This window comes from Bos mutus, chromosome 23, assembly GCF_027580195.1.
Source record: "Bos mutus isolate GX-2022 chromosome 23, NWIPB_WYAK_1.1, whole genome shotgun sequence".
In the NCBI taxonomy this organism is placed as follows: domain Eukaryota; kingdom Metazoa; phylum Chordata; class Mammalia; order Artiodactyla; family Bovidae; genus Bos; species Bos mutus.
Window position 1 is genome coordinate 3,056,332 of NC_091639.1, and position 17,210 is coordinate 3,073,541.

General features: G+C 51.7%; 1 protein-coding gene across 8 annotated transcripts in view; it reads left to right on the forward strand.

The window, feature by feature from the left end:
- FARS2 (phenylalanyl-tRNA synthetase 2, mitochondrial) overlaps positions 1-17,210 on the forward strand; it is a 310,923-nt gene that overhangs the window by 83,221 nt on the left and 210,492 nt on the right. For 7 of the 8 annotated variants that reach the window (XM_070361056.1, XM_070361061.1, XM_070361058.1 and 4 more), the window contains one exon: positions 4,226-4,357. The exons of the other annotated variant lie outside the window; for it this stretch is intronic. In XM_070361056.1, the coding sequence (XP_070217157.1) occupies positions 4,226-4,357 (132 nt within the window). The remainder of the gene's footprint in view (positions 1-4,225; positions 4,358-17,210) is intronic. 8 annotated transcript variants of the gene reach the window in all.

Genomic DNA, 17,210 nt, shown 5'->3' on the forward strand with positions numbered 1-17,210 from the left:
CTCAGGGGGGTGAGTGTTCGCAGCTCCCTGGGACCTGGCTGAAGGGACGCCACGCTCTGACTTCACACGTTTCAGGGGGTCATTTAGTTGTTTTATTTGGGGTAGGGGTGCTAGTTGCTGAGAAACGTCTCAGTAAACCTTCTGGGTACAAGCCGCCTGGACGTCTTTTAGAGCGGCAGTCCCCAGCGTTTTTGGTACTGGGGATGGGTTTTGTGGAAGACAGTTTTTCCATGGACTGGGCAGGGGTCGGGGGGTGGTTTGGGGATGATTCAAGCGCATCACATCTATTGTGCTCTTTATTTCTAATCTACTGCCGCCACTCATCTGACGGGCGGTACCGATCCTCACCTGGAGGTTGGGGCCCCTGGTTTAGAGTAATAATGGCTGTAGTAGTGATGATTACAGGAAGAGAGAGTAGTTAACAGTGTCAGATGCTGCATTACGCTCTCACAAGGACTTTCTTTGTTCTGACCTGCATCTGTGACGTAGGTGTGACTGTAATCTACAGTTTTAAGATTTGGGAACCTGGACACGGAGCAATGGAGTACCAAGTAACCACACAGCTCGGGAGTAACCTGAGGCCTGGTTTGAGCCTCTCAGATGGTCAAGAATATGCTTGCAATGCAGGAAGTCCAAATTGGGAGGACCCCTGGAGAAAGGAATAGCTACTCCCTCCAGTATTCTTGCTTGGGAAATCCCATGGACAGAGCAGCCTGGTGGGCTACAGTCCACGGGGTCGCAAAGAGTCGGACACGACTGAGTGATTGACACTTTCACTTTGAGTCCCCTAATTTTGACTTCGAGCCTGTGTTAGATGTTAGCTCTTTTGAAAGGAGAGACATCATTTCAATATTATTTCTGACACTGGTGTTTCCAAAAGCCATGATGTAAAAAAAAAAAAAAATGGGGCCTCCTCCTGGGTGTTGCCCATGACTTTGTAGCTCTGACTCCCCTGTAGCTGCTCTGGATAAAGTCCTGCCCATGACGGCAAATTCAGGTACATTTCAGGTACCAAAGATCATTTGTAAACTTCAAATTCAGTCCTTCTTTAATCAGCTAATGAACAGGAACTGCCTGGACAGGCCTCAGAATTATTCAGCAACTCTTTTTTTCATTTGTTTTTATGGTCCACGTTTTTTACTGTTTTAAATTATTAGTGTTGTATTCCTTTGTTCTTGAAAAGCAAAATTAAAAATTACAACATGCTGTTTCCTTTGGCAATTTGTTGTTATTACAGCTGCTTTAGTTTCAGGGTTGTTTTTTTCCCCCCACTCGCCAAAGCAGTTGATTATTTTCTGCTAACATTTCAATTGCACCAGCATCCTAAGGCTGTTATAAGAGAGGTTATCCGTTTAGAATTGGAAAGAGAGAAAATAACCTGCAGACAGCTTTTATGCTCATGGAATTCCTGACATTTTTTTTAACTTTGCTGAATTGTTTCCCTCCGTCTTGTGCCGTCTGTAGCAGATGGTTTCTTTAAGAGCAGCTCAGGTTGGGTGGAGGACTCCTCACATTGTGGTCTCACTTTCTGTCCTTCCGGGCTTCCAGCCCGTCTCCCTGCTGAAGGCTGACATTTCCCTGTAGGAAGCACGGGCCTCCCGGCACAGTTTAGACGAATGCATCTGAAGAAGAGATGGACTGTGATCCCCTGCTGCTGGCTAGATGCATCGCTGTGGGCGAGTCACATCTCTGTTTCAGAACCGAGCAGGCTCGGCGTTGTCCGTGAGACGCGCTCCCCACTGCCCATCCCGGACCTAGCTGTGGGTGACCCGTGTCTGTCTCAGAGCAGCCGCAGCAGTGGCTCCTCACCCGTGGGCACGCCCTTCCCAGTGCTGTCCGCATCCAAAGGCTAGCTGTGGCCGGAACCTGAAGGCCCGGCCTTTTGGGCCCCAGCCCGGCGCTCCCTTCCGCTTCACTGCCCTGCTCCCCAGTTCTCAGGGGCTGCATGCCGGCCCCAGGGCCCCAAGCTCTCCGGACCTTCAGTCCAGGAGAGGTTTGGGGGCCTGTCGGATGCACTCACAGCCCTGATGGGGACGCGGCAGGTCTCGCACCCGGGGCTCGGCTCTCTCCAGGCCTATAGCTCCTCAGAGCCGCAGCCCCAGGTGTGCTGGTGATGGCTTTGGTCCCCCTTCTCTCGCCAGCAGGGAGCCCCTGCTGTCCCAGCACCTGACTGCAGGCCTCTGGCCTCGCTCGTATCCCAAGCCAGCAGCGCGTGTTCCTGCAGGTGGCGAGCTCCTGGCGGTTCTCCCGATTGTGGACCCCAAGCCCAGCAACGCGGAGCTTTGCCCTCTCTGCCCCTTTGCTTTTCCGGCCTGTGTCTGGCCGGGGGAAGTATTTCTCTCGTCTTTGATCACAGCCTGGCCTGTGCAGTTTTCTCTGTTCTATCACGGCTGTCGTGGTGCGTGGGGAGCAGGAGGCTGACGGTGCGCTCTTGGCTGGTGGCGCTTGGCCTGGAAGCCAAGCGGGGTCCGTCTCCATGGTCTGCCCAGGGAAGGGCAGCGGAGGGCCATGCCGCCCGCCGTCTGGTGCAGATCGCATCTCGGCGTTTTCTAACTGTAAATGTCGAGGAAAGGTGTGAGCCGGCATGGTCCTGCGTCTGTGAGACGGGAGCAGGGGTGATGATCATGCCGTGTTCACGGCCGCCTGTCCTCAGCGTAAAGGCTGGATTGAAGGAGGCCCATGAACCATCTCGTGTAGCGGCGCTGTAGTAAATAAACGATGGACATCAGTGACCTTAGCGTGCACTTTAGGAATGTTTCTTTTTCTTCATGTTTTTATGAAAACCCGAGAGAGAGTTTAGACCGTGGTTTGATTTGCAATGCGTGCCTGTCGAAAATCACCCATTGAGTGTTTAAGTTTTTACACACTTAATAAATTGTCACCAAAGCACTGCGAGATGAATGTTGTTCTTATTTTGACCAAGACCGAGGCAGGGAGAACTGAAGGAACGTGCCTGAGGCCCTTCGGCTTGAGGTGGTGGAGCTGGATTCGGTCACGCGTCTGTGGTCGCTCTCTCTGCGCACGGGGGACCCACCCACATCTCTGGGGCCAGACACGGATTGGGGGTGGGCCTCTGTGTCACTGCGTGAGAGCGGCGTGGTGTGAGATGACGTGGTGTTTCTGTGTAGAGAAGGAGGGGAACGAGAAGTGCACGCGTGTGTTTGCTCACGTCTGTTAATAAAAAGGAAACCCTGAAAGTTTACCCAGTGGGATTCAGGGGGCAGAGGAGCCAGGAACCAGTATGCTGGTGAGACTTGTAAACAATGCTTATTTTTATTTCCGTTTGATTGATGTAACTGACATAGAACACTGTGTTGGTATATGATGGAATGATTGGATATATGATGGAATGATTGGATATATGATGGAATGATTGGATATAGGTGTATATTGCAAAAGGATCGCCACGGTAAGTTTACTTAACTCCAGTCACCTCGAAAACTTAGAATTTTTTTCACTCATGGCCTGTTTATGCAGGAAAATGTATTCTTTTTACAGTGTTTCAATTTTGAACCCTGTGAATATATTACTTACTCAAAAAAATTTTTTTTAAAAAGCTATTAGAGCAGAGCAGTATTGAGAAGTGTGAAAAAAGGCCTGTCCACTCTTGGTACAGATTCAGCTTAGAGGGCTGCGGGTCTGATTTAGACATCGTTTGCTTTTATAGAAGCTAGCAGAAAGACCTGCTTTCCCGTGCATGTGTGCTAAGTTGCTTCAGTCGTTTGCGACCTTGTGGTCTGTAGGCCTCCAGGCCCCTCTGTCCATGGGACTCTCCAGGCCAGAACACCGGAGCGGGTTGCCATTTCCTCCTCCAGGGGATCTTCCCAACCCAGGGATCAAACTTGCATCTCATGCATGCCTTGTGTCTCCTGCACTGGCAGGCGAGTTCTTTACTGCTAGCCCACCGGGAAGCCCCCTTTCCTCGACCTAAACTCTCTCCTCTGCCAGGTGGCCGCAGAGTTGACGGGTGATTGATTGAGTTTCAGAGGGTCCTGAAACTACACAAAATGTTTGTCATATTGGATAAGACGTGCTCAGTTTTCCACAAGTTTTAAGATTTATTGCCTCCCCCTAAAGTGTTGCAAATTAATTTATTTGCTATTTATTTTACTGAGAAAATAGTCTTTTGGTGTCATCAGCTAATCTGCCATTAGCAGATTTGATCATGGGAAAGGCAAGACTGCCTGTAACGCTCCGTGCCTGTTTTTCTCCGGTGTCTTTGCAGGACTGGACGTCAGATGGGTGGACTGCTACTTCCCTTTCACTCATCCCTCCTTCGAGATGGAGATCAACTTCCACGGGGAATGGCTGGAGGTTCTGGGCTGTGGGGTGATGGAGCAGCAGCTGGTAAACTCAGGTACGGGAGGACCCTGCGTGTGGGCACAGCTCTCCTGAGACGCCCTCTTCCCAGGGAGCTCCACGTTCGTGCTGTCTGCATCCACGTCTGCACCCTCCTGCAGGGCTTGCCGCCCGGCCTCTGTGCTTGCATCGCTGTCCGGATTTATTGCGCTGCCCCCGGGAGAGCACCATCTCTCTCGCCTGGTTTTTCGGAGGCTTCCTGCTCTTGGAGCTCTTCCTTGTCAGCGCCGAGTGTGGGTTTGCTCTGAGACATTACGATGTCATGTTTGTTGATCGGCTGCTTTGGGATCGCCCACAAGCCTTTGAGGCATGTCCCACGAGAGCTGTCTGTCTTCCAGACTATTTAGGAACAACGCCAGCCTGAGGTCCCTTTTTTGGTTCCCACTGTGTTTGGAACTGTGCCCCGGTCCAGCAGGTGTTTCATAAGCGCTGAGAGCGCAGTGTAAGACACATAGGCCCGTCTCATTTGCTGGTTTGTCCTCGACCCTCCCTGTTGGCTGGACCACCCGATGCGGAGGGAGTGGAAAATGGGGGCTCTGATGAAATTCTCCCTGGACTTTAGCTCTTCTCTGTAGGACCATTGTTTCATGAAAATGATTATTTCTAGGAATCCTCCAGGGATCCATGGTTAGGACTTGATCTCACTGCCAAGAGCCTCAGGTCAGGGAACTAGGATCCTACAAAGCCACAAGGTCCAACCCCCACCCCCACCACCCCACAAAAAAAAATTATTTCTACACTTAATTTCAGAGCTGTGAATTGTTTTTTTAAGTCACTGTCAGAATTTAAGTTTAAAAATGTTTTATCACATTGGGAATCCTCCAAGGGAAGTTGGCTAGGATTGGGCACCGGGGTATGAGGGTCCCTGCATGGGCAGGAGGAGGAGGAAGGGGGCTGATGCTGACAGCCTCCACCGCCCCCCAAGCCCCCTCCCCACGTAGATGGACATGTCCTCTGTGGCCGGGGGGTGAGGCGGCTCGGACTCAGGCTGGTCATGGGCTTCCTGCCACAGCAGACCGGAGGGGAGCGGGCCCTCTTGGGGACTCAGAGCTGAGGATGGACCCTGTGTTAAGGTCCAGGGGTGAGAGAATGAGGCTGGAGGGAGACAGGAGACGGGGAGTCGGCGCTGCCTGGCCTGGGCCGTGGGGCCCGCCCTGGGCTCAGACCCAGCCAGCTGTGGGGTTCCTCTCCACTCGGCCAGGCAAGGCTCACGGGAGAGCCCAGCCCGGGCCACACCCTTCTTGGATGGTTCTCCAACGTTGGGTCTTTCCTGGAGACGAGGGAACAGAGAGGTGCCCTCGGAGGGCCTGTGAGTGAATGTGGGAGGCGGGGCCGAGTGTCTGAAGCTCAGGAGTGCTGTCCGCCGAGGCTGTGTCTTCCTCAGCGCCTGTCTAACCCCGCCAGTCTCCGGTTTTCACAGTTAAAACGAGCACAGAGACACCTTCCTCCTAAGTTTCCTTCTGACGGTTTGTGGAGGCAAGCTGAGCACAGGCTCTAGCACGTAGCCAGTAAAAGTGCATCTCTGATATCATTAAACAGGTGTTTTGTTTGTTTGTTTGTTTTCCCAAATGGTAAGAGCCACTTATTAACAGAGAGCCCCCTTAGTTAGAAATGGTTAAACAGAGGCTGTCCAGCATGTCAGAGAGACAGTTTCTGGTCAGGCAGAGCTAGATTTCCTCTGTGATCTTTGCATCCGTGATACTAGATGGAGTGAATAACTTTAGAGGGAGAAAGAAGATTGAAAGTGGTAAGAAACACGAGAAGGAAAGATGTGCGTCTTAACAGAAAGCACAGAACACTGGGAGCAGATCTGTGAGCTGTGATCTCTTCTCGAGTCGGAACTAACGTCAAAAAAAAGGTGCCTGTGTCTGTTTTGCTTTGTTTTTTAGACAAAAGATTTCCTGGATCCTAGGTTTCCTCCCAGGGGCACCTGGTGTCAGGGGCCAGCACTCAGAACGCAAAGCAGGGAGGGTTAGTTACGGATCGGTTGTCACTTCCTGAATCAGTTGTCACTTCCTCGTGCATTGCCAGTGTCCTTGATAGGTTTTTATGAGGTTTATTCGCACAGTAATTGGCTGAATATCGTCTCTGAAACAGGTTTCCAAGTCATTATTGTGCATTAACGACACTGCTGTTCTACAGTTAGATCAGCCCTATCAGGTAATTCTTGGAGGAAATGGCAAAGTAGAAAAAGAAAATAAAAAAAGACACCTGAGATGGAAATGTGTCTGATAGAGTCACAGGGTGGTGGGCGGTGCTTTCGGTTGTTGGGAAATGTACACGTAAAATTTAAATACCTTGCGAGAGAGAGAGAGACGAAAGAAAAGGAAGAAGAGATGCTTGTATAAAAGACATTTTGTGGGGGCTTTTCTGCTTGAAGTTATTATGACAGCTCTGCTCCGTGCTGTCAGACGGGCTTGTGTTTTGACGTCTGTAGTCGTAATCCTCACGCTGCGCGCCAGGCGGTCACTAACCGCGGACGGCATGTGCAGGCACTGCCGGCTTTGTCTTCTGAGTGCCTGTGGCGCGGCCCGGGCTGGCGGGCTCTGGTCACACTGCCTCCGCTCGCTTGGCCATTCTTGCTGTCTTTTCTCTGGCATTTCCCACCGCCGCGCCCCGCCCCTCCAGCTTTTAAAACTAGAAGTTCCAAGCAGTGCTGAAGCCCGCCGCCACAGGCTCCATCCCTACCACTGGCTCTTCCGGTGCTTCTTCAGTCACTAAGCCTTGTCCGACTCTGCGACCCCGTGGACTGCAGCGCGCCAGGCCTCCCTGTCCTTCAGGGTCTCCCGGAGCTTGCTCAAACTCACGTGCATCGAGTCGCTGATGCCATCCAACCATCGCATCCTCTGTCGTCCCCTTCTCCTCCTGCCTTCAATCTTCCCCAGCATCAGGGTCTTTTCCAGTGAGTCAGCTCTTCGCATCAGGTGGCCAAAGTATTGGAGCTTCAGCTTCAGCATCAGACCTTCCAATGAATATTCAGGGTTGATTTCCTTTAGAATGGACTGGTTGGATCTCCTTGCAGTCCAAGGGACTCTCAAGAGTCTTCTCCAACACCACAGTTCAAAAGCATCAATTCTTCGGCGCTCAGCTTTCTTTATAGTCCAACTCTCACATCCATACATGACCACTGGAAAAACCATAGCTTTGACTAGACAGACCTTTGTTGACAAAGTGATGCCTCTGCTTTTTAATATGCTGTCTCGGTTGGTCATGGCTTTCCTTGAGGTGCTGCTTAATGCTGAAATACATGGTGACCAAAGAGGTTGAGGGCACAGTGACACCAGCAGGGGCCAGCAGCTCCCGAGATGCCCTGGAGGCTCACTTCGGTGTGACCTGCCAGCAAAGCTCGGGGTGGATACTGTCACTCTCCCTCTTCTGGAGCCTCCGAAAGGTGATCAGCATTGAATGGCTGGCAGCACCCGTTGCCCAGATCTTGCTGACAATAGTCAGTTACTATATCTGCTGCCTGAGTAGTAAATTACACGATTTTGAAGTGGCTAGAAGTCCTTTCAAATAAATAATTCCACTGAACATAGAATGAAGAGCTGGCACCAACCGAAGCAACAGCAAACAAAGCTCTATTTGTCCTGTGGTTATTTATTACCCTTGCAGAGGGGCCCTGCGCCCGTGTGGGTTATCTCTGTGACCAAGTGCATTTAATTAAATGCATAGATTAGACTGCTAATTTGAACAGGCAGTGAAAACACTTTGTGACACATTTAAGTTGACTGTGGCGTATGTGTGTTTTTGCGCACAAAGTAAGATTAGGCTCTTCCGGATCGCTGAGAGAATTTTCTCTCTTCTCCCTTAAGTGACGGCGCCTTCACCGTTGCTTCCCGACCGCTGAGATCTGGTAATTGTGATGTGGGCGGCGACTGCTGTCCCGATGACTTCGTTGTTTTCCCCTTGAGGAGATGCTTGGAAGGCAGCAGTGAGTCATGCGTCCAAATACTGCACACGTACCTCCCTGTGGGCTGACTCAGGCCGCCGTCTTTCCAGGTACTACAGGGACCGGGAGCACGAAACATCACTGGGCGACTGTGGCTGTCATCGTGCCTGGGAGGAATTCACCGTTTATTGAGAGATTTAGAAGACTGTACTCAGGCCAGGGAGGAGAAGAGGCTCCGTCCCGGGAAGTAACTTTTTAAAAAAAACGGAACCACTTTCCTTACCTCTTCATTAAAATTTAAAACTTGACTTTTGGGGAAAAAAACCTTATAAATATGCACATAAACGTTTTCTAGTTTTAAAGTCATTCTTTTGTCATTTGTTTGTCAGATATTTCTTCTAAGGCTGTAGAAGAGCAAAAAAGCATTGTCCTGGCTGTTGAAAACAGCACAGCACAGCCAGACACAGATGTAAATGGTCAGAGCGCCACGTGGCGTGTGTCTGTGACAGAGGTGCCGTGGTGGTGGTGCCACCACCTCGGTGGTGCCAAGCCCTCGTGCTGGTTACATGCAGGGTGGAAGGTAACCTCCGGTCACTTTGGGCTGCTCTGCAGCGTGACGGGAGCATCCCAGCATAAGTAAGCTTCCTGTTCGCAAGGGGTCATGTCCTTGGTCTTTGCCTGGACGTGCAATTGACACGCCTGATGCTTTTCTCCCTGTCTAGCTGTGACCCTGTTTTCAGTGTGTCCCTCTCTCTGGTAGACAGTCCCTAAGCTCTGCACATGGTTGTGTCGTGCAGTGTTACCGATCTAAGGTGGTGAGCTCCCAGGTGGCACAGACCAAGACCACGCATCCCTGTGTCAGACGTGAGCAGACATGCCGCTCCTGTAATTGGCACCTTGTCTGCGCGAGGCTCTGCGACAGACAAGCAGGAAGACACGGAAAATGGTGAGAGGTGACCTCTCCCGGTGAAACTCAGCCTGAGGTCGGGAAGCTGAGGCTGTGTCATCAGAGCATGAACTCACGTGCCATTCGTGGGGTTGCTGGGGTGTGTGAGGAGGGAGCCCTGTCCATCGGGTAGGCCAGTGGGGGTCTAACGTACAGCACCGCTCACTGAGGGGTCTCTGCCCTGCTGTCCAGGGTCAGCTGACCGTAGACGTTTGCGTGTATCTCTGGACTGTCAGCTCTGTTCCGTTGGCCTGTGTTCCCATCCTCACGTCCTTACTGTTACTGTTTATTTATTTTTGCCTGTACTGGGTCTTCGTTGCTGTGGGCAGGCTTTCTCTAGCTGGAGAGCAGGGCTACTGTCTAGGTACCGCGTGCGGGCTTCTCTTGCTGCCGAGCAGAGGCTGCAGAGCACGCGCTCAGGAGTCGCTCACGGACTTAGTTGCCCTGCAGCGCATGGGATCTTCCTGGACCAGGGATCAAACCCATGTCTCCTGCATCAGCAGGCGGATTCTCAGCCACTGGACCACCGGGGAAGTCCGAGGTCCACACTGTTTTGATCCCTTTAGCTTTGTAGTAACTTTTGAAATCGGGACGTGTGAGTCTGACTCTGTTCTTTCTCTCTTCGTTCTTTACTCTTAGCCATGACGTGCTCAAGTCTCCCTAATTAAAAATAATTTTTTCCTTAAAGTTACCCTTTACTGAAAGACTTCATTTGGATACTTTGTCTGCCCCTCTCTTGTCTCTGTCTCTCTGTCTTCTAGTCCTTTACTGTATCAGCCAGTCCAGGGTCCGTCACTCAGCTGAAGAGTTGGGACACCATGCAGGTTGAGGCCCCCATGTGTCCCCTCCCTGTTAGCACTTCCCCCGCCCCATGAGCATTCACTGTTCTGGATTTTGTGTTGTTACCTTGATTTTCTCTGCATTTCGTAAACAAGTGAACTTTCCCCAGCTTTTGTGCTTTAACGAGTGGACTCGTGCTACGCATCCTTCCCTGCGGTTCTTCACGGGGACTGTAGCCCTCCACGCAGTGCTGTGAGGCTCCACTCTGCGGTCCTCCGTGGAGTTTCAGTTCATCCATTTTTCACAGCTCAGATTCTAGCGGCTGCGCGTGCCGTAGTTTATCATCCGTTCTTTAATGGACATTTGACTGTTTGCGATTCTTTTGTTGTTTCAGATGCCACTTGTGCACACTTTTGTATTTCTTGCATGTGTAGGACTAAGAGTTTCTTAGAGTTACGTGTTCTTTAGCTGTGGAATTGCTGAGTCAGCACTTCTGCACAGTTCGCATGCGCTCCAAGTCACTTCAGCAGGGCCCTGCTCCTTGCAGCCCCCTGGACTGAGGCCGCCAGGCTCCTCTGTCCATGGGCTTCTCCAGACAATAGTCCTGGAGTGGGTTGCTGTGTCCTTCTCCAGGGGACCTTCCGGGCCCAGGAGTTGAACCTGCATCTCCCTGCAGCCCCGACGTCACGGGCTCTCTCTTTCCCGCTGAGCCAGCGGGGGCCCTCAGCATCTCAGCTTCGCTGGCATCACCAGGCTGCTTCCTGAGGAGCCGGGCCGGTTTCCACAGAAGCTCCTGTCGCTCCACACCCTCTCCAGCATGCGGCTTGGTTCAGTGTATTTGGCCAGTCTGGTGAGTCCAGAACAGTCTCTCACTGTGGTCTTGTTTACATGCAACTGCCATTGAGGTTGATCACATTTTAATATATTTATTTGACACATATAGTTTTTCTTTTGCTCATTTTGAGTGGGGCTCATTTTTTTCATCGTTTTTAATTGATTGGTAGGAATTCATTTATTTTGAAAGCTAATTATTTGTCACTTTTATACATTACAATTATATTCTCTAGGTTGTGGCTTTTCTTTCTTTCTTTAAGTTGCTCTTTCAGAAGTGGAATATCTGTAGTTTTTACTTGAGTTGCTTTAGGTTTCTTTCTATAATGTCATTCTCCCAAAAAGTCGCTTCGTCGGGGAATGTGAGTGGGTGTAAGTTGACAAGTTCTGTAAAGATAACCCTTCTGCTTGTCATGCTTGATGCTAGTGGTTTAAGTCTCTGATATTATTGCTGTACCATTCATAGTTCTTATGTGGGGGTTCTGAATACTGAGTGACATTCACGCATCCTCCTTCTCTCTCCTAATGTTGTCAGGCTTGGTCCTGCCCTCTGTGACTGTTCTGGTGTTTGGAAGGCAGATTCTGGGACGCCCTTGTTTGACTGGGAGACACAGCTTGGAGCTTGCTTGAGCACTCCAGTTATATCATTTCACAGAATTTGATTTGTTTCCTTGTATATTTTGCAGTTCTTCCTGATCCTGCTTAGAATCCATGCCATCCCTTGCAATATTTCTGCTATTGTAACAAAAGCAAATATTTTGGTAAGTTGATTCAAGCTGCAGTTTGTATATATGTTTCTGATGTTTTTGCAGCTGCAGTGTATGTTACATACCATCTGTGGCATCATTTCTACCCATAGGAGACTTCTGGAAGGCAGAGCCTCTGCCCTGTGTCTTATTTTCGTCATCTAAGATCTTGGATATTTAGCAGATATAAAGCAGTTGTCCTACCTCCATCAGTGCAGACTTAATTTTCCTTTTTCAACCATTTTGAGGCCCTGCCATGCGCTGTGCTGGAAATCTTGGGCCAGTCCTGAGGGTCTCAGTTTCTTCATCTATAAAATAAGGGTCTCAGATGATATAACCTCCAGATCTCCTTTTAGCTCTTGGATCCCATTATTTGGTCTCCTAAACAAACCAGTTGGTTTCCCTAGTGGCTCAGTTGGTAAGGAATCTGCCTGTAATGCAGAAGACCCAGATTTGATCCCTGGGATGGGAAGATCCCCTGGAGAAGGGAGGATCCCCACTCTAGTACTCTTGCCTGGAGAATCTCATGGACAGAGGAGCCGGGCAGGCTGCTACAGTCGATGGGATTGCAAAGTCAGACACGACTGTGCAACTAACTAATAACTTTGAACTTGAAACAAGCCAGAGTGTGTAGTATTAATACAACCCACAGGGCAATGTGTTTTGTTTTAAAACACCACGTGGAAAACTGCACCGAAGGACTGATGCTTTCAAACTGTGGTGCTGGAGAAGACTCTTGAGAGTCCCTTGGACAGCAAGGAGATCAAACCAGTCAATTTAAAGGAAATCAACACTGAATATTCACTGGAAGGACTGATGCTGAACTTGAAGCTTCAGTATTTTGGCTACCTGATGCTAAGACTTTTCCGACTCATTGGAAAAGACCCCGATGCTGGGAAAGATTGAAGGCAAAAGGAGAGGGAGGCGACAGGATGAGATGGTTAGATGGCATCACCCACTCAATGAGCATGAGTTTGCGCAGACTCTGGGAGAGAGTGAAGGATAGGGAAGCCTGGTGCACTGCAGCCCGTGGGATTGCAGAGTCAGACAGGACTTAGCGACTAAACAACACCAATTGAAAGTTGCATAGCTCTGGCTTTTGGTATCTCTGGTTGGTTAATCAGGTCTCTTCCCCAGACCCTTTAAAGAAACTCTCTAAGACTGTCAAAAATTTTTTTAAAAGTTGCTCATCTAATTGAATTTTATTTAAACTATTTATGAGCCGTGTGCTGCCTAGAGTCACTGCAGCTTTGCAGGCAGGCAGTGATGTGCTGCTGCTCGACGGCACAGTTGTATTTTCTCCCCTGCAAAGAGGCAGTTTGGAAGTTTAGGAATTATTTATGGCACCGTGGGGATAAACACAATCTGCTACGTTGTTTTTTTAAGCTTCGTTTCTGCATTTTAGGCTGGAAGCAGTGTCTTCGTGCAGCAGCCACATTGTCATGCCTGTGGATAAAAGGAAGTGACATCGTTAGGCAAAAATTTAGGCCAGATTCTCAAATTGTGTTTTTAATGGACGTAATTCAGGAGTTGGCCAAGTGTAGCATCTCTCAGACCATATAACTTAGAATGCTCATATTTATTAGGGGTTTCATAGGAAAAAGGAGGAAAAGGACATGGCAACCCACTCCAGTCCTCTAACCTGGGAAATTCCACGGACGGAGGAGCCTGGCCTGCTGCAGTCCATGGATTTGCAAAGAGTTGGACACGACTGAGCGCCTGAACAACAAAACACAGGAAAAAGAAGACTTGATACTCAGCGAAGTGTGGGACAGAGTGAGTTGGAAAAGCCGTGTGTCTGTCTAGTGGACAGTGTCTCTGAGCTGGGCGAGTGAGCAGAGCCCAGGCCTATGGGACTCAGAGTCCTGCCGGGAGAAGGTTCCTTCTGTAGGCTGCGTCCCCAGGACACCTGGAGCGACGCTTGTCCATCGGCTGCTGGGTTGCCCGTGAACTAGGAGGCCTGCAGCGGTGTGGTTTGGGGCAGTGATGACAAAGCACAGTCAGATGACTCTTCTTCAGTTTTACCTTGAGGACTGCCTTCAGTGTGAAGGGAAGCAGCCAGTGTCAGCATTCATAATTTAGCACATTCATTTGGTATTTTAAGCTATTTGTCTGCAGAGTCCTAGAAATGGAGGGTTTGTGGGTTTTGAAGGCATCAGGAGGCGAAAGCTCTCACCCATTATTGGATGCTTCCAGGTATTAGATCGCCTGTACCTTCTCTGTCTGCTCCTTTAATACACGTTTGTCAAGTATCGGCCTGGCAGGCGCCACGCAAGGGGCCATGGACACAGAGGGGTTTCTGCCTCCGAGGGGCGCCCAGTCCGGTGGCGGGGACGGCAGGTCGTGAGCTGTGTCCCTGGGGCTGCGGTGACAGTCGGAGGAGGGGGAGGCTCCTCGAGAGACAGGCAAGGCTTTCCCAGGGCCGTGATGCTGGCCCTGAGCTGTGAAGTGGAGCAGGCTCCATGATGGCACAGTGAGGAGGGGATCCTTCCGGGGAAAGAGCCGGGCCTGGGCTGGATGCACGGCGGGGCGGCCGCACTGCAGGTTCTGATACAGATCAGTGCGGAGCGCTGGGAGAGCCCGGGCCGGGCACCACGTCGAGGCTGGGTCCGCCCTGGAAGGGCATGGAGGGCAAGACAAGGACCTTCCATCTCACCTTGGTGGGAGCACGTGGTTGAGATTGAAGCATTGTTGAGATTGAGTCCAAGAAATGCAGCTTCAACAGCAGGAGACCGGGCGCACGGTCTAGACGGAATGTGGCGGCGCCATGGGGGAGGGAGGGGCCCCAGGGTCCCCTCCAGGTCCGTGCGCCCAGGGCCCGACCTCGGTGTGGTGAAGAGGGCACCCTGTGGGGGGCAGCAGGTCCTGCATACAGCTTTCCCGGGCTTCGTCGACACGCAGAACACGGGTGTGTTCACCAGCGTGCGCCCTCCACAGGACCGCAGGGGGTTCCAGTGCCCACTCTCTCCCCCGCCTGCCCTGCTTTGGTACCTTCAGTTACCTTAGTAACCAGCATAGCTCCTTCCTTCATCTTGGAGGTTTGAAGAGGAGGCAGATCTCCTCGGAGGTTAAAGAGCTGACCTCTTACTCCTGTTTTAGAGAGAGCTCTTCTGGATGCTGTGGGCCGCCAGCCCGATGGAACCTGGGTTCCCGCCAAGCGGACGCGCATGTGCTGGGGGCTCCGGATGGTGGCTCAGGCTCCCCTTGGCAGGCCTCCCGGGTCCTCCCTGCACCCAGGCCTGTCTGTTTCCCAACGAGGAGAGGCATGACCTCATGCAGGAGGGGGTCTGCGGGGTCATGGGATAAAGAGAGCTGCGCCTCAGAGGCCAGACTGGAAAGGGTCCTTGGGCTCGTCCTTTCTCCGGGTCTGTGGCCCTATCGCTGGTTTGTGCCATCAGGACCTGTCCTCCTTGGCCGTGGCTGGTGATTTCCATGCCAGCCATGGAGGGGCCTGGGCGCAGGAGCTTCTCGTTGGTTGCACGTCCCTCCTGTGTCCTGTCTTGGTGGTGCTGGAAGAGTGACGTGGGGAGGACCTGGAGGGGCAGAAAAGACTCCCTCCTTCTGGTGCCTCCTGGCTGCAGCCTACTCTTCCCTCAACCACTACGGGGAGGGTGTACGTGTCCCTGCAGAAAATACTGGGAGCTTCAGACCAGAAAGAGGAACTTTCACTGACAAATCCGTTCATCTGTTACTGCCCCTGAATCCCAGTGCCTGATTTAGAAGATGAGAATAAGACATGCACCTCACTGATCTGGGATGGAACAGATGAGCCCATGGGTGTAACGTGCTCAGCCCAGTGTCTTGGGCTCAGTTGCTCGCTCACGTCCGACTCTTTGTGACCCATGGACTATAGTCCCCCAGGCTCCTCTGTCCATGGGATTCTCCAGGCAATGCTGGAGTAAGTAGTCATTCCCTCCTCCAGGGGACCTTCCTGACCCGGGGACTGAACCCGCGTCTCCTGTGTCTCTTGCACTGGCAGGCAGATTCTTTACCCACTGAGCTACCTCGGAAGTTCCAGCCGCGTGTCTCGTGTTCGGTAAATGATTAAAAAGTGTTAGATCCTTTCTCCTCTAACCTTACGCCTTCCGTCTTTCGGAGAGTAGTTAAGTTGGAAACGATTCCAGGCGTCATTCACTCCATGCGTCTCCTGAAGTTGCCCGTCCGCGTCTGCAGCCGCTTGTGTAAGGGCGGTTTCTTTCTGGGGTGGGTGCAGAGGAAGACACGGGATGCTCCCAGGCCTCTGTGACTTGGAAAGGTTAGGGACCACCGGTGTCATCCAGTCCCCTGCCCTTGCACAGGAGGGCTCAGGCTCGTGTGATGAGGCGGTTTGAGGGGTGTGTGGTAGAGAAGCAGATGTAAGTCTGCCTGAGGGCCCGGACCCACTCATGACTAATAACGCTGTCGCCTTGAGGACCTTAAAATTTGTTAGGTGAAGGCGCTTGTTCCCCAGGAGGACAAAGCATTCGTCGCTAGTTTTTTGAGGAAAGTGCACAGGGAGCATCAGTTGGGAAGCTAGAGGCTTGGCAAGTGCAGATGGATGAGACAGTGCCCCAGGCTTCGAAGAGCCAGTGGGCAAACGAGGGGTCCAGTCCCAAGCAGACCCCGAACCAGGTGGGTCATCAGGGCGGGGTCACGGGGTTGGCAGCCAGGGCTGTCGGGGGTCCTGTACCCCACAGAGCTGCTGTCTAACCTTGATGTTGAAGGCTGCCCAGGACTCTGCCAGGACAGAGACGTGTCAGGCCTTCTCGCAGAGGGCGGCAGGTCACAGGGCTTCTGAAGGGGGATATCTCTGAGGACAGCCCTGCGATGTGATTGCGGGGGAGGTGTGGGTGGTGGGTCCAGAGGGCTGGGGGCGATGGCCTTGGCTTACAGGTTAGGGAGGGTGGGCTTCAGGCGGGGGTCACTACGGCCAGGGCACGTCCTTGGGGGCCGAGGGGAAGACGAGCAGGGGACGACCGTCCATCTGTGCTGTGAACTTGTTTCTAGGTCGCTTCCTCGCTGTGCGTGCCTGTGTCTGCATGTGTTCTCCCTTCCGCTGACTTCACTTTTTTTTTCTTTTTCTTTTGGATCCTTCTAGTTTCTTTTTGGGTTTTTTTTTGGCCACACCTTGAGACTTGTGGGCTCTTAGTTCCCTGACCAGTAATTGAACCCAGGCCCAGGTCAGTGGAAGCACCGAGTCTCCACACTGGACCAGCAGGGGATTCCCAGGTCCTTCCAGTGTTTAATGCAGAGGCAAACGTATGTTCTTTTTCTTTCCTTCTTAATATAAAGGTGGCGTGCTGGACTATATTTCTTTACATCTGTTTTTTCCCCACGTCAGTAAGCTTCTGGAGGTCTCCATGTTGGAGGGTCTGTCTCCATCACGTGTGTGAGCCGTTCTGTATGTAACCGGTGCTCAGCTGACAGGCGCTCTGTGTGGTTTCTGAGCTTGTCCACAGCGGTGTCTCAGTGAATCGCTGTGGACGTGTCACGATCCGTGCGCCAGTCTCTGCGGGATTCGTCTCTAGAAGCGGGCCTGGGGCTTCCCTGGCGGTCCAGTGGTTTCCGGGGCAGACGTGGGCTTGTTCGAGCAGTCACTCCACGGGTCTTCTTGGGCTGTCTCTTCCGCTGTTTCTGCGCTTTTCTGAAAAGCTCCCAGGGATTCTCCTTGAAGGTGGTC